This window comes from Acanthamoeba castellanii, assembly GCF_000313135.1.
Source record: "Acanthamoeba castellanii str. Neff unplaced genomic scaffold scf7180000084777, whole genome shotgun sequence".
Lineage (NCBI taxonomy): Eukaryota > Discosea > Longamoebia > Acanthamoebidae > Acanthamoeba > Acanthamoeba castellanii.
The window spans coordinates 1409006-1428287 of NW_004457712.1; the positions used below are offsets into that span (position 1 = coordinate 1409006).

Sequence of the window (19282 nt, forward strand, 5' to 3'; positions counted from 1 at the left end):
GTGGTGTGTGTGTGTGTGTGTCGTGTAATGCATGGGGAGAGTAGTAGGGGTGTTGTACCGTCATTGATGTCCTTCTTCAAGAGGAGGGCAGTCTCGTAGGTCCAGCAACGAGCGACGTTACGGATGGTGTAACCGCCGCCACCAAGGACTAGGAGGGGCAGCCCAAAGCTCTGTACAAATTCGACGCACGCGCCGTGGCCCTTGAGCGAGAGGTTGAAGCAGCCCAGACGATCGCCCGATAGTGAGTCCGCGCCGCACTGGAGCACGACCGCTCCCGGCCGGTACCAGTCCATCACCTTCTGGATGATGGGCTTGAAGATGTTCTCGTAGCTCTCGTCGTCGATGCCATCCCTCAGCGGGAAGTTGACCGAATAGTACTTGCCCTTCTGTGCTCCAATATCCTGCGTGTGCATGAAGAAGCGCGAGGGTTAGCGAGCTTAACACACACACACACACACCATGAGGCAGCTGCGCGTACCCTGATGTCGCCTGTGCCAGGGAAGTACTCTCCGTACTTGTGGAAGGAGACGGTCATCACGCGGTCGGTGGTGTAGAAGGCCTCTTCGACACCGTCGCCGTGATGAATGTCAATGTCAATGTACAGGACTCTCGCGTGGTACTTGAGCAGTTCGAGGATGGCCAGCACGATGTCGTTGATGTAGCAGAAGCCAGAGGCCTCCGACTTCTTGGCGTGGTGAAGGCCGCCAGCCCAGTTGATGGCGATATCGGACTCGCCGTGGTTGAGCTTCACAGCGCCACCTGAAGCGTGTGCGAGCATAGAGGAGGAAAGTGAGCACAGCTGCCGCTTCTGGACACAATCCGCGTAACTTACACCAGTGTCTTGTGAGCTAAGCGGGAGACGCACCGATTGAACCACCAGAAGAGATCTGGCAGAATTGATACATTCCATCAAAGACAGGACAATCTTCGCCCACGTTGACTGTTTTAGGAGCGAGAGATGATGCGTGAGCGTTAGTGGTTGGTGTTGCCAGATAGCACAAAAGGGCACCTATGGAGGCAAGAAGTGGTGAGAAGTGACGGGTAGCGAAGGGAACGTACATCTTTGCAGTTGCTTGGTGTACTCATTCATGTTGTCGGGAGTGATCAATCTTAGGAATTTGACGTAGTCTTCGGCGTGGAATTGCGCCATCTCCTGCTTTGTGGCGTGCCTGGGCCTGTAGATCTTCATCTGCTTGTAGAGGCCATAGTTGAGGAGCAGGTTGTGGGTCATCCTTATGCGGTGCGGCTTCATCGGGTGTCCGTTTCCGTAGTAGTAGTTGCCCACATCCCCTGCAGCCCAGCCCCGCGGCCCGGTGAGTGCGTGCAATCAATCCATCCTCAATAACACTCCCAACACTCACTTCGACGCGCCGACAAGAGATGGCATTCATCTTCACGGTATCCACCAAGAAAAGATGAAATGCAAACTCCAACCAGCCAAACGTACCATCGTAGAAGTAGCAGATCCTCTGCTTGCTCATGGCGATGCTGTGTACAGTGGACGGAAGTGGGCCAAGTAGACAGGGATCAGTGGCCGATCGGATCAGACGGCTCGCGCTGCGAAGAAAGCGACGGGTGGAAAAGAAAATAAAGTAAGAAAAGTGCTACGCCAACCGCCACCTTAACCAGAATTTTCTTCGATTTTCTTTTTCAATGTGACGGATATCTGTCGACAGCGCTTGCCGGCCACGCACAGTGTTGCTGTTCTTTGTAGGGCCCTCATCTTGATCCACAGCGATTCTTTCCTGGCATCCCATTCTTTGATTGCACTGATAGAACACAATGAGCGTGAAGATCAACATCAAGTGGGGAAAAGAGAAATTCAACGACGTGGAGGTGGACCCATCCGAGACGGGTCTCACACTCAAGAGTCAGGTCTTCGCCCTGACTGGCGTGCCGCCGGATCGCCAGAAGTGTATGTGCACTTGATTCATGATTCCTGATCGCTTGGCAACAAGCTGATTAATGTAATTGGGTCTGCAGGGATGGGTGTCAAGGCTCTCAAGGCTGGCAAGCTTGAAGATGACACTCCCTTGGCTTCGCTCAACTTCACCAACGTAAGAGCTCTTCCGTCGAACCTCTGCTCCTTGCACACAGATCTGAGTGTGCAGCTTAACACCTTCTCAACTTTCATCTCGTGTTCGGTGCAGGGTCAAAACGTGATGCTTGTCGGCACAGCTGGCGAACTGCCCAAGGAGCCTCCGAAACCCGTGGTCTTCGTTGAGGATCTGCCTGAAGGCGAGATCAACGAGCTGGTGGAGTTCAACCACCCGCCTGGCCTCGCCAACTTGGGCAACACCTGCTACCTCAACTCGACTCTGCAGTGCCTCAAGGCCATCCCTGAGCTCGACGAGGCCGTGAAGACGTACGGCGGTGCCGTCGCCGAAGACACCGACCACAACGTCACAGTCAGCCTGCGGGACCTCTTCAAGACTCTCGATCACACGAACCAGCCCGTGCCGCCCATGCTCTTCGTCCATCTCTTCCGCTCAGCTTTCCCTCAGTTCAACCAACGCACTGAAAGAGGCTATGCCCAGCAGGACGCTGTACGTTGATCTCACTTTCTTTATCGTTTGCTGATGACCGCCCTCTGACGATTTGCTTGTGCCACCGCAGGAAGAGTGCTGGAGCACGCTTGTTCGCGCACTCTCGCAAAAGCTGCCGGCCATCAAGCTCGGCGGAGAGTCACCAGCCCGCACCAACGCCGTGAATCAGCTGTTCTCCGGCGAGATCGTGTCCACTTACACATGCAAGGAGGCGCCCGAGGACAAGCTCGTGCAGAAGGACACCTTCACGAAGCTGATGTGCCACATCACTAGCCAAACCAACTTCCTTGTCAACGGCCTGAAGGAGGTGCGCGCACTGTCTGCTTCTTGCTTGTCTCCGCCCCTCGATGCTCACCCGTATTATTGTGGCGTTGGTGTCCCGCTCCTCTTCACACAGAGCCTCAAGGAAGAGATCGAGAAGAGGTCGGAGGTGCTGGGACGAAATGCCGTGTTCCAGAAGGAGGCCGAAATCACGCGCCTGCCCTACTATCTCAACGTTCAGTTTGTTCGCTTCTTCTGGAAGAGCAACTCGGATGGAGGCAACAAGGCCAAGATCCTGAAGGTACCCTGTCTGTCTGAGCGCTGGCACTGTTCGACACTACCACCCGATGCTTCCGGAGACTAACGCCACACGTATCATACCTTCCATTCAGCCTGTGGAGTTCCCCATGGTGCTGGACCTGTTCGATCTCTGCGCCGAGGACCTGAAGGCGACCCTCAAGGAGCACCGAAACATCCTCACCGAGAGGGAGGACCTTCGCCTGCAGAACCGGCACGGCATCAAGGGCAAGGTAAGTACCTCCACCATCGCCCTAAGGACCCTCGCATTCTTTGCTTTTACAAGTCCTCTCCTGACGTTCGAACGATGGTCCGGTTTCAATCCTTGGTAGGAAAAGGAGGGCGAGAAGAAGGCTGAAGAAGATGAGGGCGCGATGGACATCGAGAAGTCGCTCCCTCCCCTCTGGGAGCAGAAGCCCCTGCAAAACGAGACTGGACTCTACGAGCTGTACGCCGTGCTCACCCACAAGGGCCGTGACGCCGACAGCGGGCACTACGTTGCGTGGACCAAGCAGTCTGAAGGTATGCAGCGCGTCAGATCTCCAGTTCAGTTTTGTAGTTCGTTCGCAAGCAGCTGACCAGTGATCTGACACATGGCTGGTGTGCAGACAACTGGCTGCAGTACGATGACGACGTTGTGAGGCACTACAAGGACAACGACATCAAGCAGCTGGTGGGCAAGGGAGGAGCGGACTGGCACATTGCCTACCTCTGCTTCTACAGGACGAAAAAGCCCGAGTAGAGAGACAAGAGACGAACGAACCATCCACATTTCTCCCTTCGAAGGCGAATACATCCAGCTCTTTCCCAACTCTTGCAAACGTGTAAGTTGAGGGAAGGAGAATGAAGACGAAGAAGAACAGAAGCGCTCCTTTGCTGGTTGGCGGCCTAAAGAGGCGCCGACGTCTCTCGGCCCTTTTCCCCTGTCTGGTTGCGATTGGTGATGCGGGCATTTTGGATCGGCTCCTTTATGCTCGTGGCCCGCACGCCCGCATTCATCCTCTCTTCGTGTTCTGCTTCTGCGGTTTGCATCGCCAGCCCCTACTGCGGCCGTCGCTCACCTTGAGCTCATCGTTCTCGAGCGGGGAACAACAGCACCGCGAGCGTGTGTGCCCAACTCGCGCGAAGTTTCCTTGGCCGTGTGGCGAAGAGGCGGTTGTCTGTCCCTGTGCCTGCGTGTCGGCACTGCACTCTCGCACGCTTTTCGCCGGCCCGACTATCTGCCCTATCAGCCGACATTTTGGACGCCCCACACACGCAACGAACACCTGAAGGCGCCACCCACAGCTCACTCATTTTCCACCATCAATCGCCACGCCGCACTAGTACTCGGCCCTCCTCTTCTTCGCTTCTTTCCTCCTTCCGCCTCCTCTCATCACGGCCCATCAGCTCCTCCACATCATCGTCTCACAACCCACGCATATGAATGGATCTCAAAGGCATTTCAGGATGGAGCATTCTTAAGATCCTCATCATAGTGCTGATCACGCTTGGCGCGACAACTCTCCTTCTCCTCTTCTTCATTCCCGGCTCGCCGTTGGAGGACGCGCTGCTCGATTTTCTCGAGTGGCTCGAATCGCTTCCTAAATGGCAGGGCATCTTGATGCTCACCTTCGTCGAGACGGTGTGCACCGTTCTCATCCTTCCTGCTACTCCTCTCAACCTCGCTTCTGGCTTCCTCTTTGGCGTTTGGTGGGGATCTCTCATCTCTGTCGTACGTACCCATCTCATTCGTTCCTTGTTCTTCATTCCAGAATTGCCAATCACGGTGCATAACAACAACAACAGCGACAGCGACTAAACTCTCGATTTCACAGTCGAGCACAGACATTGCCTCAGTCATTTCTTTCTTCATCGGCCGATACGTGGCGCGAGGCTGGGCAGAGAAGGAGATCGAGAAGCGACCCAAATTTAAGGCTGTAGATGCGGCAGTGGAGAAGCAGGGCATGTGGATCATCATCCTTGTGCGATTTTCGCCAGTTTTCCCCTTTGGCTTGTGGTGCGTTCACATCAAACTCATCACGCACGTGATTGATTTGCTCTTTGCTCACCGGCTCGTCTTTTGCTCGACAGCAACTATCTGTTCGGCTTGACGAAGGTCAGTTTCGTCAAGTACTGGATAGCGACCACGATCGGCCTTCTCCCGTACGTGCCCTCTTGCGCGCGCGCGCGCGCGCTCTCTCTCTCTCTCTCTCACACCACCACCACACCACCACCCACACACCACACAACATGGGCACGACGCACATCACGTCCGCAACGGTTCGTTGACATCATTCGCTGCTCCCGCCTGTGCTCGCAGATACACGATCGCCTACACGTACCTGGGGTCGCTCATGCGACAGTTGACGGACATCTTTAACGACGACTCGACCGACTCGACACAGCAAATCATTTTCCTGAGCATTGGAGGGGTGCGCGCTCTTGCGTCGAAGGCCTTATATTTCCCCTTCATCGTTGAAGGAGCGAGTACTCACAATCTCTTCTTGCTGCAGGGGGCAACGTTGATGACCATCGTCGTGGTGGCGTGGATCACGCGACGAGCATTGAAGAGCGCCACGAAAGAGTATGAGGACGATCTCCTCAGAGCGGCAACAGATCCCGACCTTGAGGGTAACGATCCACTTGTGGCTGATGCGGTGTATGCCGATTGGTTCAAGTATCATCGAGCTAACGCGTGATGTGTTTCAAACGCGGTGCTTGCATGGCTGCAGAACAATTGAACAATGACGACGATTTGAGCGTGGACGAGACAAAGACGGTCTACCATCGCATTCCCGACCCGCATGCCAAGCACGCCAACGGCGGAAAGGTATATGACAGCACCGGCCACCTCCCTTCCTAAGTCACACACCAATGTGCATGGTGAGCGGAGGGAGCAAGACGTCTCGGTGGTGGTGGACGTTGCATGTACTTATGCTAGGCTACTATTAGCAAACACAATATCATTTGTGTTGCGCGTGTCCCTCGAGTTGGCTCCGTTTGCCGTGCACAGCGCTCTATCCAGGACTAACCAACCGCCCTTCTTCGTTCTCTGGGTGATTGATGATGCAGACACGGAACGCTGCGATCGGAGCGTAAGGCACACAGAGAGAGGCGGGACCGACGAGAACGAGTGTGAAGGAAGTGCTCCTCTTTTGCTGATTATTATTATTTGTCATCGTGCGTATTTTGTCTGAGGAGGTGGAGTGAAGAAGAAGAAGAAGAGAAAGAGAAGGGTGGAGAACCCGGTACGGGGCAGGACAATGGTGTGTTGTACATACTACCGCAATTACCCAACATAAACATAGTTGTAAAAAACAAAGAAAACGAAAAAAATAGGGGAACTATTTCGGAAGGTTGTTTCTTCATCAAGAGCAAGCCTCGCACAACGCACTGATGTCAAACACGGCTCTGCTCAAGCGGCTGCAGCGGGAATTGCAACTGCTGGAGTGCGAGCCACCACCGGGCATCTCCGCCTGGCCTAAAGATGGCAATAAAATTACAGAAATCGAAGCCTGTACGTTTGCCCTGCTAAATCGCCCCGCTCTGAACCCAGGACTAACATCCAACCAGGCATTATTGGGGCATCCGATACGCCCTACGAGAATGGAGTGTTCAAGCTTGAGATCACTGTCCCAGAACGGTACGATTGTGAGAAGTATTTGATGTTTCCTTTATTATTCAAATTCTGTTCACGAGGATTACATCAGAAGGCCGCTTTGAAAGCAGCGCCCCCTTGGGGTGCTGTACGTGTTGATACCCCACCGTGAAGATAACCCGCCCCTCCTGGGCGGGACCATAGATGAGTGAACAAAGAACACCTCTCCTCTATCTCTTTTTTATTTTTATTTTTTTGATTTTAACATTATTATTTTGGGTGATGATTAGAACACAACGAGTAATGAGCCGACCTTTGGTTGGCAGTGACTGCTCTACACTTGATATGAGCCCACCGCCACACCTTCTTGTGATCACCGCCTCCGTTATTCGCTGACGTGGCTTTTTGTGTGCACGCCGCACATCCGTGTCGCTCTCCTTCAGGTATCCCTTCCAGCCGCCCAATGTGCGGTTCATGACGCCTATCTACCACCCCAACATCGACGACAGCGGTCGCATCTGCCTCGACACGCTCGTGCAGCCGCCCAAGGTTCGCCACCGCAGCCCAGCCCCTCATCTCCTTGGCTGTCTTCCTGTGCTGATCCTAAGGGACCTGATGGACAGGGAGCTTGGACGCCTTCCCTGAACATATCCACCGTCCTGAGTACCATTCAAGTGCTGATGTCTCACCCCAACCCCACCGATCCGCTCATGGCTGATATTGTGCGCATCTTCATCGTCTCATCATCACCATCTCCACCGGTGGGCGTTGGGACCTTCCTGCTTTCCTTACAACACTGTGTTGGTCCCCGCATGCAGAACGAAGTGTTCGTCAACAATCACGCTCGATTCGTGGAGACCGCCAAGCAGTGGACCCAGCGATACGCCAACGAGAGCGAAAACGCGGCCCTCGCAGCTAGGACACGAAAGGTGCTCATTCCGCGCCCCTCGGCTGTGGGAATCGATTACTCGTCACATGCACGAACGCTTCATCATCATCTCACTCGCTACTTGAATGTGAATGCGTGTGCAGAGGGGCGAGGTGGGTACGTCATCGGACGATGCGGGCAAGCCGGAGAAGCCTGATGCCACTGAGCCGCCCAGCAAGAGGAGGAGAAACGCCAATGACGAGGACGAGGCGGAACAAAAGCGCAAGGACGAAGGGGAAGATGAAGAGGAAGATAGCGAAGAAGAGGAAGATGAGGACGACGAAGAAGAGAGCGAGAACGAAGACTGATCGCACACCGTCGGCCTCACTTGTACAGTTTTCCCCTTCGTGGGGAGAAAGAAAAGTTTTCTTCTGTTCTGCAACTTTTCTGTTGGCTTTTTATTTATTTTTGTTTTTGTTCCATCTCGCGTAGCAGATCAAGATTCTTGAGGTGTGCAGAGATGATGGAGCCTGGACCGGTGGCGACGCTTGCAGACGAATTTTTGGCTGATTTGGGCGATGATGATGATCTGAATGAAGAGAATGGAGAGGAGCAGGTCGAAGATGTGGAGGGCAAGGGCAAGGAGAAGGAGAGTGACATGGACCTGGTCGAGAAGGCCCTCGAGATCGACGATGTACACAAGGTGGCGAAGCTGCGATCAAGTGCCCGCCTGCGTTCCATCACGGATCGAATTCAGAAATTTGCACAGGAGGGCTCTTCCCTTGGATCCACGGCTGGTGCCAGCCTCGAGGACCACCCCGAGTATGAGCTCATCGTCGAGGTGCGTAACCCAAATCTCGTCCATCCATTTTCTATTTAGGAATTAGTGGTGTGGGGCTGATTGGGTTATGCGGTTGGGTGTGTGGTGCGGCAGGCAACCAACATGACGCTGGAGCTGGGCGAGGAGATGTCGATCGTGCACAAGTTCATCAGGGACAACTACGCCAAGCGGTTCCCTGAGCTCGAGTCCATCGTCACCAGTCCGGTGGACTACGCCAACGCCGTGAAGAGGATCGGTACACTGCGCCCGGCCACGGCCCGCTTCATACGGACGCTATTTGCTGACCGTCTCTTACACACACACACACACACAAACACACACACACCAGGTAATCAAACGGACATCACGCTGATCGACCTCACCGACATTCTGCCGGCGGCGATCATCATGATCGTGTCGGTGACGGCGTCCACCACCGAGGGCACGCCCATCGACGACGAGCAGATGAGCCGGGTCATCGAGGCCTGCGACGAAATGCTGGCGCTCGAGCAGGACCGTATCCGCATTCTCACCTACGTCGAGGGCCGGATGGACATCGTGGCGCCCAACATCTCGGCCATCGTTGGCTCGTCCATCGCCGCCCGGCTCATGGGTATCGCCGGCGGCCTCACCGCGCTCTCCAAGCTGCCGGCCAACATCGTGCAGCTGCTGGGCAACAAGCGCAAGGCCAGCACAGGCCTGTCTGCCGGCGGCATCCACGCGGGCCTCATCAACGAGTGCGAGCTCGTCCAGCAGGCCCCCTCCTCTCTCCAGATGAAGGTGCGGCGGCTCGTCGCGACCAAGTGCACGCTCAGCGCGCGCGTCGACGCCTTCCACGAGGCCGCGCACGGCGAGGTGGGCCGCCGCTTCCGTGAGGAGATCGAGCGCAAGATCGAGAAGTGGCAGGAGCCGCCCGCGCCCAAGGCGCCCAAGCCCCTGCCCGCGCCCGACGACCAGCCCCGCAAGAAGCGCGGCGGCAAGCGTGCGCGGAAGCAGAAGGAGAAGTTCGGCGTCACGGAGCTCCGCAAGCAGGCCAACCGGATGGCCTTTGGCGTCGAGGCCGAGGAGACGCTGGGCAACACGGGCCGAGGGCTGGGCCTGATCGGCCGCGGCACCGGCAAGGTGCGCCTCTCGGCCGAGCAGAAGGGCGCGCTGCCCCGGCCCAAGCGGGCGCGCATCTCGGGCACGGCGTCGACGGTGCCGGGCACGGCCACGGGCCTGGCCTCGTCGCTGGCCTTCACGCCCGTGCAGGGCCTCGAGCTGCGGGTGGCCCAGACCCAGGCCACCTCCTCCGAGAAGTACTTCTCCTCCACGTCCGGCTTCGCCAAGGTGAGCAACAACACCAACAAGAAGGCCTCGTGATCGGTAAGTGCTCTGATTTGTCCAGTTTTTTAATCCAACAACCAATCACAATACAAGAAATATAAATATAATCGACTTTCGATCGATAAAAAATTTATTACCACAGCATAGTGGTCCAGGCGGCCGAGGGGCCGGCCGAGGCAGAGGAGTAGTCCCGCTCCGTGTCGATGGTGATCATGTAGACGTTGGGGTCGTAGGTGAGCTGGCGGGCGAAGCGCGGGAAGGTGAGGGTCAGTTCGAGCTCGCCCACCTTCGTTGCCGACGCCTGGGCGCGCACTTCGGGCATGTAGACCACCTCGCCGTCCACCTCGACCACGTCGAAGGTCTCGAGTCGCACCGCCAGGTCGCCCGGGCCGGCCATGAGCACCACGAAGGTGGTCATGTTGGGCTGCGGCGTGTGCGGCTGGACCAGCACGTCGGCGATCGCCTCCTGGCCGTCGCCGACCGTCACCGTGTGGGCCACCTCGAAGGTGGTCATGGCCGGGTCGTCGCCGAAGGGCCAGCCGACCATGGCCACGGTCCACTTGGAAGCGCCGGCGGGCAGAGTGAAGTTGGTGCCGGCGAAGGACTGCGGGCGGGGCTCGGGGTGGAACTCGTAGGCCAGGTCGAGGGTCTCGCCATTGGCAAAGGTCGTGGTGTAGGTCACGATGCTGCCGCCGTCCGCCGTGGGCGCCTCCGCGGCCGGTGCGGTGGTGCTGTTCACCTTCACGCCGCCCGACGAGATGCCGCTTAAGCCCGCCGAAACCGACTCACTCGACCCAGCTGTGATTGGTCAGGTTGATTGGTCAAAACGATAAAAACAAGAACAGTGCGTTCAAGGGGGGGCGTACAATCGGACTTGAGGGTGACCTTGGGCGTTTCCGGGTCGAAGTTGGCCTTCACGTTCTCGACAGGCTTCTCGGAGGGGAGCGGCGGGGCGGGCGAGGGAGAGGGGGAGGCGGAACGCGAGGGGGCGGGAGAGGAGGAGGGCGAGCGCGAGGTTGAGGGGGTGGGCGAGCGCGAGGGCGAGGGGGTGGGCAAGCGCGAGGTCGAGGGGGTTGGGGAGGCAGGGGCGGGCGAGGGCGTAGAGGAGGGCGTGGAGTTGGCGGGCAGGGCCGATGCCGAGGGCGAGGGCGAGGGCGATGGGGTCCAGCTCCAGGGCTCCGATGACGGCGAGGGAGACGACGACGGGGAAGGCGAAGTGTTCGTGGAGTTGGAGTGACTGGGCGAGGGGGAGGCCGAAGCGGAGGGCGAAGGGCTCTGGATTTCAGGTGCCGTGGAGTTGGCGGGCATGGCCGATGCCGAGGGCGAGGGCGACGGGGTCTCGCTCCAGGGCTCTGATGACGGCGACTGCGACGGCGACGGCGAGGGGGTGGTCTCGTTGGCCGGAAGGGGCGTGGCTGAGGGCGAGGGCGAGGGGCTCCAGATAGAGGGCTCCGACGATGGTGAGGGCGAGGCCGAAGCGGAGGGCGAAGGGTTCGGGGTCTCGTCAATGGGCAGCGACGACGGAGAAGACGATGGAGAAGGAGAGGGCGAGGGGGTCGCGGAATCGGGCGTGGTCGAAGGCGAGGGCGACGGGGTCCAGCTCCCGGGCTCCGACGACGGCGACGGCGAGGGAGAAGGGGTCTCGTCAATGGGCAGCGACGACGGAGAAGCCGACGGAGAAGCCGAAGGTGAGGCGGTCATGGGGTCGGCGTGGCCGATGCCGAAGCCGAGGGTGAAGGGCTCGGGGTCTCGGGCGCCGCGGAGTAAGAGGGCGCGGCGGATGCCGATGCCGAGGGTGAGGGCGACGGGGTCCAGCTCCCGGGCTCCGACGACGGCGACGGTGAAGGTGAAGGGGTCTCGTCAATGGGCAGCGACGACGGCGAAGACGAGGGGGAAGGCGAGGGCGAGGGGGTGACGGGGTCCGGCGTGGCCGATGCCGAAGCCGAGGGTGAAGGGCTCGGGGTCTCTGCCCAGGGGACCGTGGATGGCGACGACGACGCCGACGGAGAAGCCGAAGGTGAGGGGGTCGTGGGGTCAGGTGTGGCCGATGCCGAAGCCGAAGCCGAGGGCGAAGGGCTCGAGGTCTCGGGCGCCGCGGAGATGGCCGGCACGGCCGATGCCGATGCCGAGGGTGAGGCCGAAGTGGAGGGCGAAGGGCTGGGGGCCTCGGGCTCCTCGGACTTGGAGGGCACTGCCGAGGCGGATGCCGACGCCGAGGGTGAAGGACTCGGTGTCTCGGGCGCCGCGGAGATGGCCGGCACGGCCGACGCCGAAGCCGAAGCCGAGGGCGAAGGGCTCGAGATCTCAGGCGCCGCGGAGCTGGAGGGCAGGGCCGACGCCGATGCCGAGGGCGAGGGTGACGTCCAGCTCCAGGGATCCGACGACGGCGACGAGGAAGGGGAGGGGGAGGGCGACCCCTGCCCGCAAGCAACGAAGAAGCGTCGCTACGTAGCACAACAAAGTTGCCCAGCAGCGCCATAGTTTGGGTTTGCAAACAATGACCGAATGTGTTTGTGCCATGGCTGGTTTGGTCGGGTTACTTAGGAGAGTTTGTCCTATGATTGCGTTGCTCAGGAGAATCCAGCTAACCACCGGGCAACTTGCAATTCGCTACTGTTTGGCATGAACTGTTACTATCGAGACCAGGACAAAAGTTCGAGGTAGAGTGCGAGCGATCGTGTTTTTGTCTTGTAGGAGTCGTGGAGATTCGCGTGAGCCACTGGGCAACCACGAACCAGCATGGCACGCACCACAGGAGTTTAGTTGCCCAGCAGCTCCCGATTGGTTGCAAACTATGGCCAGGATTGGAAAGAATGAAAATTCTCTTGGAGTGGAATGTGAGATGTGTGTTCGCGAAGCTGGTAAATTGACCGTCGGGTCACGGGGAGTGAGCGCCTGCCGGACAGTGTGATGGTGGTATGTGGATGCCGGGCGGTGGCGGCGGTGGTGACTCGTCCGCGTCTGAGTCCCACTCGACGTCGGGGTCCTTTTCGAGGCTGCCGTCAGCCCGCCTGGACCCGTGGGTGTGAGGTACTTGAGAGGGGAGGGGGGAGGGGGGGCAAGCGCATATCGTGAGGGTTGAGTACCGCCGCCAGCCCAACTCACGGAGCTTGTCGTAGTACTCCTGCTCCATGCGCCGTTTCTTGCTCTGCTCCCTCAGAGTTTCGTCATCGTGCACGTTCTGCCAACGATCACTGTCAGCAATCTCCGCAACACACGACATGACACGACACACGACATGACACAACACACACGACATGACACGACACACACGACACGGTGCGTACGGGCTGTTGGAGAGGCTGAGGAAAGCGAGAAGCTGGGTGGTGGCTTGAGTAGGGCGTCAGCGGGAAGGTGGGACGCGGGAAGTCGGGCTGTGCGGAAGGGTGGGCGAAGAAGAGGTGCGGGTCGGGAGCAGGTGGCAGCGACGCGGGCGCAGCAGCTGCTGCTGCGGACGGCGAGCGATGCGCGCGTCGTGGGTGGTTGGTGCGTGCACCGGTGTCGCGCGGTTGTGGTGGTCTCGATTGTCGTTCGGCCGGAGGCGAGGGTGCGGCCGAGAACGGTGAGGGCGCAGTGGCGAGCGGGCGATGGGGCCGAGACGGCTGCGTCTCAGCAAAGGGCCGCTTGCGCGAGTGGTCCTGATGACCGGTTGCCCGCCTTCGGGCCGCCAGCACCGCCTACGGCCACGCATGTATGAGCATGCAGCCCACATCGCAGTTGTGCGTGGGTGCAACTCTTACCTGATGCTTACGGCCCTGCTGGTGGATGGCGAACATGGGCAGCGTGTCGAACACAGGCTGGTGCGCGCACACCGTGCATGCGTACCGGCCATTGGAGCACCGCGTCACTTCCCCTTCGGCCTTGTCTCCCATCAGCTCCGCCACCTGCAGAACATGCCATTTTGCAAGAGTTGGTTGGGGTGGGTGGGGTGATGATATGACATGAGTCGATGGGAGGAGTACCTTGTGCCGGCGGTGGGCAGCACCCGCAGCCCACGAGTCCCCGCCATAGCGGCTCATCTTGTGCAGGAAGCAGTTGTGTTTATGAAGAAAAGAGAAGGAAAAGCAATTTCTTTGTCGACCAAATTGGGGCACAGCGAAGGGTGAGGTGTGAAGTGGCTGCAGACTCTGGCGCTGCGGCAGCGAGCAAAGCGACAAATCAAACAAGCGATCTCGTGCAGATCCTCGCATCAATTCACTCGATACTCTTTTCTGAAGAACATAGAAGGACCCACGCACCCAACACAGCACTCCCATCATGGATATGAACACGATCTACACGCAGCAGCCCGATGACAACGAGAAGAAGATGGAGCAGGACTTCTCTGAGGAGGTGAAGGTCAAATTGCCTGAGCTGCGCGAGCAGGCCAAGACGCAGCTGGCCGAGGGCGTCGATCGACTGCTCGCCCTCGAGAAGCAGACTCGCCAGGGTGGCGATGAGCCCTCCACCACCAAGGTCGTTCGCTGCATCGTCGAGGTGTGCTTGGAGGCGCGCGATTGGCCCCGATTGAAGGAGGTTCTCGTCGTGATCTCGAAGCGCCGCCAGCAATTCAGGAACACAATTCAGACGTCGGTGCAGGTGACGATGGACGCCTTCCCCTCGCTCCCCGACAAGGCCACGAAGCTCGATCTCATCGATACGCTGCGCGCGATCACCGAGGGCAAGATCTTCGTCGAAGTCGAGCGTGCGCGCCTTACGCGTATGCTGGCGCAGATGAAGGAGGAGGAGGGCAACGTGAACGAGGCTGCCGAGCTGCTCCAGGAGGTGCAGGTGGAGAGCTTCGGCACGATGGACGCGCGGGAGAAGCTCGACTTCATCCTTGAGCAGATCCGACTCTGCCTGGCCAAGGGCGACTTCGTGCGCGCGCAGATCATCTCACGCAAGGTCACCAACAAGGCCCTCTCGAAGCCTGAGTTCCAGGAGATCAAGGTGAGCTACCACCTGCTCATGGTCAAGTTCCACACGCACCAGAAGGACTACCTCAACATCGCCCGCTCGCACTGGGCCATCTACGACACGCCCGTCGTGCTCGCCGACAAGGCCCGCTGGCAGCCGGCCCTCACCCTCGCCGCCGTCAACGCCGCGCTGGCGCCCTACGGCAACGAACAGTACGACCTCCTCAACCGCATCTTCATCGACAAGCGCCTCGGCGAGCTCCCGCAGTACAAGAAGCTCCTCAAGTACTTCACCACCACCGAGCTCATCCGCTGGCCCACGCTCCTCGGCGAGTACAAGGGCGCCCTCACCCAGCTCCCCTCGTTCGCCGAGAACTCTGAGACGCTGCTCAAGGACCTCCAGGCCCGCGTCGTGGAGCACAACATCCGCGTGATCGCCCAGTACTACGAGCGCATCGCCACGCCCCGCTTCGCCCAGCTGCTCGACCTGCCCGAGTCCGAGCTGGAGCGGTTCATCTCCGACATGGTCTCCAACGGCGTCGTCTTTGCCAAGATCGATCGGCCGCGCGCCGTCGTCTCCTTCATCAAGCGCAAGGAGCCCAGCGACGTCCTCAACGAGTACTCGCACAACATCTCCGACCTCCTCAACCTCCTCGAGAAGACGTGTCACCTCATCCACCGCGAGAACATGGTGCACGGTCTCTAATCCTGCCAGTGACACAAATACATTCATTCGCAACCTCTTTCTCTTCTTCACAGCGCTGCACAATCGTTACGCTGTGTCGTGTCTCGTGTCGTGTCGTGTCATCGTGTTGTGTGCGTGTGCGGTCGTGTGTGGGCCGACACGTCGCGTCTGCCTTATTCCTCTTCCTTTTCTTTGTTTTCCCTGCATTACCCAAAGCAAGGAATTTCACTTTTGTTGCTGTCATTCAAGCTGCCAACTATTTCGAATTCCTCCCCCTTTGGTGGCTCTTTTTGTGTTTCCGTGGCGGCTTTCGCGGGAAGGTGCTGGGTGGATCACCTTCAACCAAAATCAGACAGAACACCAAAAGAGAGAGGAGAGACATCGTTGAGGCGCATCCTCGCAGAAAAGCTCTCGCCACCATGTCGATGGACCAGCTCATCCCCGTAATCAACAAACTTCAGGACGTGTTCAACGCTCTGGGCACGGATGCCATTGATCTTCCGCAAATCGTGGTAGTGGGCAGCCAGTCGAGCGGCAAGAGCTCCGTTCTGGAAAACATCGTCGGCCGCGACTTCCTTCCTCGTGGTCAGGGCATCGTCACCCGTCGCCCCCTCGTCCTCCAGCTTATTAATTTGCCTACCGATCCCAAAAAGAAGAAGAACGTCGATGATGATGACGGTACGTCGCCTTTCATCTTTGGGCGCATCATTTTTTTTGGTGATTGTTAGAAACGCTTGTTTGGTTAATGTTGGTTTGCTCTCAATACAGACTCGGCACTCAAGGAGTGGGGTGAGTTCCTGCACAAGCCAAATGAAATATTCTACGATTTCAATCAAATTAGGGAGGAGATCGTCCGCGAAACGGATCGCATGTCTGGCAAGAACAAGGGCATCTCTCACATGCCCATCAATCTCAAGGTGCTCCTTCCATCTCAACTATAACGCCTGCTCGATGCTTGGCTCACGCGTGAGTAAAACCCAGATCTACTCGCCTCACGTGCTCAATCTCACGCTGGTCGATTTGCCTGGCATCACGAAAGTGCCTGTGGGAGACCAGCCCGCCGACATCGAAATACAGATCAGGACCATGGTCCTCCAGTACATCGAACGACCCAACGCCGTCATCCTTGCCGGTACAGCAACAGCCTGCACCTTTCCTCCCCTCTCATCCATCTCGGCCTATATTATGATTGTTATCACCTATTGCACTATTAATCAATTTGATTTTCTGTGCTGCAGTCACCGCCGCCAACACAGATCTTTCCAACTCTGATGCCCTACAAATCGCCGCCGTCGCTGATCCTGACGGTACAGCTCGCCGTCGCCACGCCCTGTCACGAGCATACACTTGAGCGCCAGCAGGAGTTAACTTCTTGATGTGTTGTGTTATCAGGCCAAAGGACCATTGGCGTGCTGACCAAGATCGACCTCATGGACGCCGGCACGGACGCCATGGACATGCTGCTCAACCGGGTCATCCCCCTGCGATTGGGCTACATCGGTGTCATCAACAGGAGTCAGCAGGACATCATCAAGAAGAAGCCCATCCGCGCGGCGCTCAAGGCCGAGGCCGAGTACTTTACCACGCACCCGCTCTACCGCTCGGTGGCCTCGCGTTGCGGCACGCCCTTCCTGTCGAAGACGCTCAACAAGATCCTCATGAACCACATCAAGGAGTGCCTGCCCGAGCTCAAGGCCAAGATCAACAAGATGGCCGGCGAGGCCCAGGCCGAGCTGCTCACCTACGGCGACCCGCTCTACGACGGCAAGAGCAGCCAGGGCGCGCTCCTGCTGCAGGTCATCACCAAGTTCTCCACGGACTACAAGAACGCCGTCGAGGGCAAGTCCACCGACCTCTCGCTCTCCGAGCTGTGCGGCGGTGCGCGCATCAACTACATCTTCAACGACATCTTCGCCCGGTGTCTCGGCCGCATCAACCCCAACGACGACATGACGATGAACGACATCCGCACGGCCATCCGCAACGCCACCGGCCCGCGCGCCGCCCTCTTCGTGCCCGAGGCCGCCTTCGAGCTGCTCGTGCGCCGTCAGATCCAGCGCCTCGAGGACCCGTCCCTCCAGTGCGTCGACCTCGTCTACGACGAGCTGCAGCGCATCATCGCCCAGCTCGAGTCCAAGGAGCTCCTGCGATTCGCCAACCTGCGCGAGCGCGTCGTGGAGGTTGTCAACGGGCTGCTCCAGAAGTGCCGATCGCCCACGAAGGCGATGATCTCCAACATGATCGCCGTCGAGCTGGCCTACATCAACACCAATCACCCGGACTTCGTCGGCGGCGGCGGCGCGATCACCCAGGTCTTTGAGCGGATGGCCGTGACCCACGCCCAGGAGCAGCAGATGATGATGCAGCAGCAGCAGGCCATGCTCGCCCAACAGCAGCAGCAGCAGATGCAGGGCCAGCCCGGCCAGCCGTCTCAGCCCGTGCCCCAGCCCCAGCCTGTGCCCCAGTCTCAGGTTTGCTCTCCCCCCCTGCGCGCGCACGACACACACACGGCACGACACACGACGGTGTCTGACATTCGTTGTCATCGTGACCATGTACAGTCAAAGGCGACGCGTACCCCGGCACCGATGATGCCTCAGGGTCAGGGCGATATCAACGGCCAGCCCGGAAGCAACGGCTTCTTTAACATGTTCTTCGGCGGCCAGGCTCCTCCCGGTGGCCAGGCTCAGGGCGCGCAGGCCCCTCGCTCCGCGGCCCCGCCCTCCACGCCCATGCCGGCCACCCCCGGCGCGCCCGCCCCGCGAATGGCGCCCCCGAGCGCCAGCGCGTCCCGCTCCGGCTCGGGCATGTCGCGAACGACTTCGGTCGACAAGAAGGTCAAGAAGACCACCGCCTCGGGCGGCAAGAGCGAGAAGCTCGACCAGGTGCCGGCCACGATCCGCGCCATCTCCGCGCCCACCGACAAGGAGAAGTTCGAGACCGAGTTGATCCAGTCACTCCTGGTGTCCTACTTTGACATCGTGAGGAAGAACATCCAGGATCTCGTGCCCAAGTCCATCATGCACTTCCTGGTCAACCAGGTACGCGCTCCCCTTTGTGTCGTGTGGTGTGTGTGTGTGGTGTGTATCGTGTGTGATGTGAAGAAGAGCTTCTGACGTGAATTCATGTATTGTGCAGGCCAAGGACAGCATTCAGAACGAGCTGGTGGCCAATCTGTACAAGGAGGATTATTTTGACAACCTGCTGGAGGAGTCGTCCGCGGTGGCCTCGCGTCGCACGGCGGCGAAGGGCATGCTGGATGTGCTGACGAAGGCTCAGCTCATCCTCAACGAAGTCCGCGAGAGCTCCATCTAAACATCCGACCATCACCGAACTAAACACCCGGCGGCGAGGAGGAGGCGGCAATGGCGCTTCGAGGGGCTTGGCACGAGGGAGAGACGACGATGAGGAGCAACGCGACCAGCAACGACCGACTACGAACGAGATCAACGAGCAGCGCTGCGCAAGCTTGGCCGGAGGGGAACGATCGCACCAACCCAACCACCGCGTGGGGCGCGGCCACGAGTCTCTTCTTTTGTTTTTATTTGTTTATTTTGTTTTTTTAGTCCCTGCCTCTCTTTCCCTCAGGGTGTGTGTTGCTCTCCTTGCTGTTTCGCACAATGCACAACATTGTTCAACCACGGCCACGCCACGCGTCAATGTGTTGCCTTCCCCTCTGGCAGGAAAAGCTCCTCGACACCTAGCCTCCTCATCTTCTGACCGTTCATTTCGACAGCTGCTCAGATAGAACATGGGTTTCAAACCAGGTATTGGACGAGAGACNGGAAACGTGGCGCCCGGAAGTCATCGCCAAGCTCAGCATCACTGCGGCTCCGTCCCGTTTATATGGTACAAGAGGCGTGGGAGAGAGCATCCCCTTCCTAGTGCGGGCGAAGGGGGCCACCGCCATGTGGTGGAGTTCCTGCTCGAACAGGGCGCCCAGGTCGACCTCGCCACGACCGAGGACTCTACTCCCCTGCTTACGTCTCCCCCCGCGCTGTTGG

The 19282-nt window shown here is 58.8% G+C and overlaps 7 protein-coding genes and 1 pseudogene across 7 annotated transcripts in view; 5 read left to right on the forward strand and 3 right to left on the reverse strand.

The window, feature by feature from the left end:
• Window positions 1-1481, reverse strand: part of ACA1_296720 (histone deacetylase 1, putative) — a gene marked incomplete at both ends in the record, with an annotated part of 1879 nt that extends 398 nt beyond the window's left edge. The window contains 5 exons of the mRNA XM_004368260.1: window positions 59-401; window positions 479-759; window positions 866-940; window positions 1060-1290; window positions 1448-1481. Coding sequence (XP_004368317.1) covers window positions 59-401; window positions 479-759; window positions 866-940; window positions 1060-1290; window positions 1448-1481 — 964 coding nt within the window. The remainder of the gene's footprint in view (window positions 1-58; window positions 402-478; window positions 760-865; window positions 941-1059; window positions 1291-1447) is intronic.
• Window positions 1482-1782: 301 nt separating this feature from the next.
• ACA1_296830 (peptidase C19 family protein) lies at window positions 1783-3846 on the forward strand (the record flags this gene model as incomplete). Its single annotated transcript, XM_004368261.1, has 8 exons — window positions 1783-1915; window positions 1984-2057; window positions 2151-2546; window positions 2617-2853; window positions 2944-3108; window positions 3200-3337; window positions 3437-3626; window positions 3713-3846. 8 exons carry the CDS (start codon window positions 1783-1785, stop codon window positions 3844-3846), a joined length of 1467 nt encoding a protein of 488 aa, XP_004368318.1.
• Window positions 3847-4530: 684 nt separating this feature from the next.
• On the forward strand, window positions 4531-6185 carry ACA1_296840 (SNARE associated Golgi protein; the record flags this gene model as incomplete). Its single annotated transcript, XM_004368262.1, has 7 exons — window positions 4531-4818; window positions 4922-5103; window positions 5178-5249; window positions 5407-5518; window positions 5657-5717; window positions 5819-5916; window positions 6159-6185. 7 exons carry the CDS (start codon window positions 4531-4533, stop codon window positions 6183-6185), a joined length of 840 nt encoding a protein of 279 aa, XP_004368319.1.
• Window positions 6186-6482: 297 nt separating this feature from the next.
• ACA1_296850 (Ubiquitinconjugating enzyme E2 T, putative) lies at window positions 6483-7920 on the forward strand (the record flags this gene model as incomplete). The annotated part of the gene is made up of 6 exons (XM_004368263.1): window positions 6483-6603; window positions 6660-6729; window positions 7128-7233; window positions 7293-7406; window positions 7503-7613; window positions 7717-7920. 6 exons carry the CDS (start codon window positions 6483-6485, stop codon window positions 7918-7920), a joined length of 726 nt encoding a protein of 241 aa, XP_004368320.1.
• Window positions 7921-8075: 155 nt separating this feature from the next.
• ACA1_296860 (putative snoRNA binding domain containing protein) lies at window positions 8076-9734 on the forward strand (the record flags this gene model as incomplete). Its single annotated transcript, XM_004368264.1, has 3 exons — window positions 8076-8393; window positions 8487-8628; window positions 8722-9734. 3 exons carry the CDS (start codon window positions 8076-8078, stop codon window positions 9732-9734), a joined length of 1473 nt encoding a protein of 490 aa, XP_004368321.1.
• Window positions 9735-9831: 97 nt separating this feature from the next.
• Window positions 9832-12177, reverse strand: ACA1_296870 (annotated as a pseudogene).
• A 399-nt stretch (window positions 12178-12576) lies between these two features.
• On the reverse strand, window positions 12577-13717 carry ACA1_296880 (uncharacterized protein; the record flags this gene model as incomplete). The annotated part of the gene is made up of 6 exons (XM_004368265.1): window positions 12577-12709; window positions 12785-12879; window positions 12986-13140; window positions 13195-13375; window positions 13439-13582; window positions 13661-13717. 6 exons carry the CDS (start codon window positions 13715-13717, stop codon window positions 12577-12579), a joined length of 765 nt encoding a protein of 254 aa, XP_004368322.1.
• Window positions 13718-13955: 238 nt separating this feature from the next.
• On the forward strand, window positions 13956-18593 carry ACA1_296890 (dynamin domain containing protein; the record flags this gene model as incomplete). The annotated part of the gene is made up of 8 exons (XM_004368266.1): window positions 13956-15284; window positions 15599-15956; window positions 16047-16195; window positions 16260-16410; window positions 16517-16585; window positions 16671-17749; window positions 17840-18319; window positions 18417-18593. 8 exons carry the CDS (start codon window positions 13956-13958, stop codon window positions 18591-18593), a joined length of 3792 nt encoding a protein of 1263 aa, XP_004368323.1.
• Between the last annotated feature and the right edge of the window lie 689 nt (window positions 18594-19282).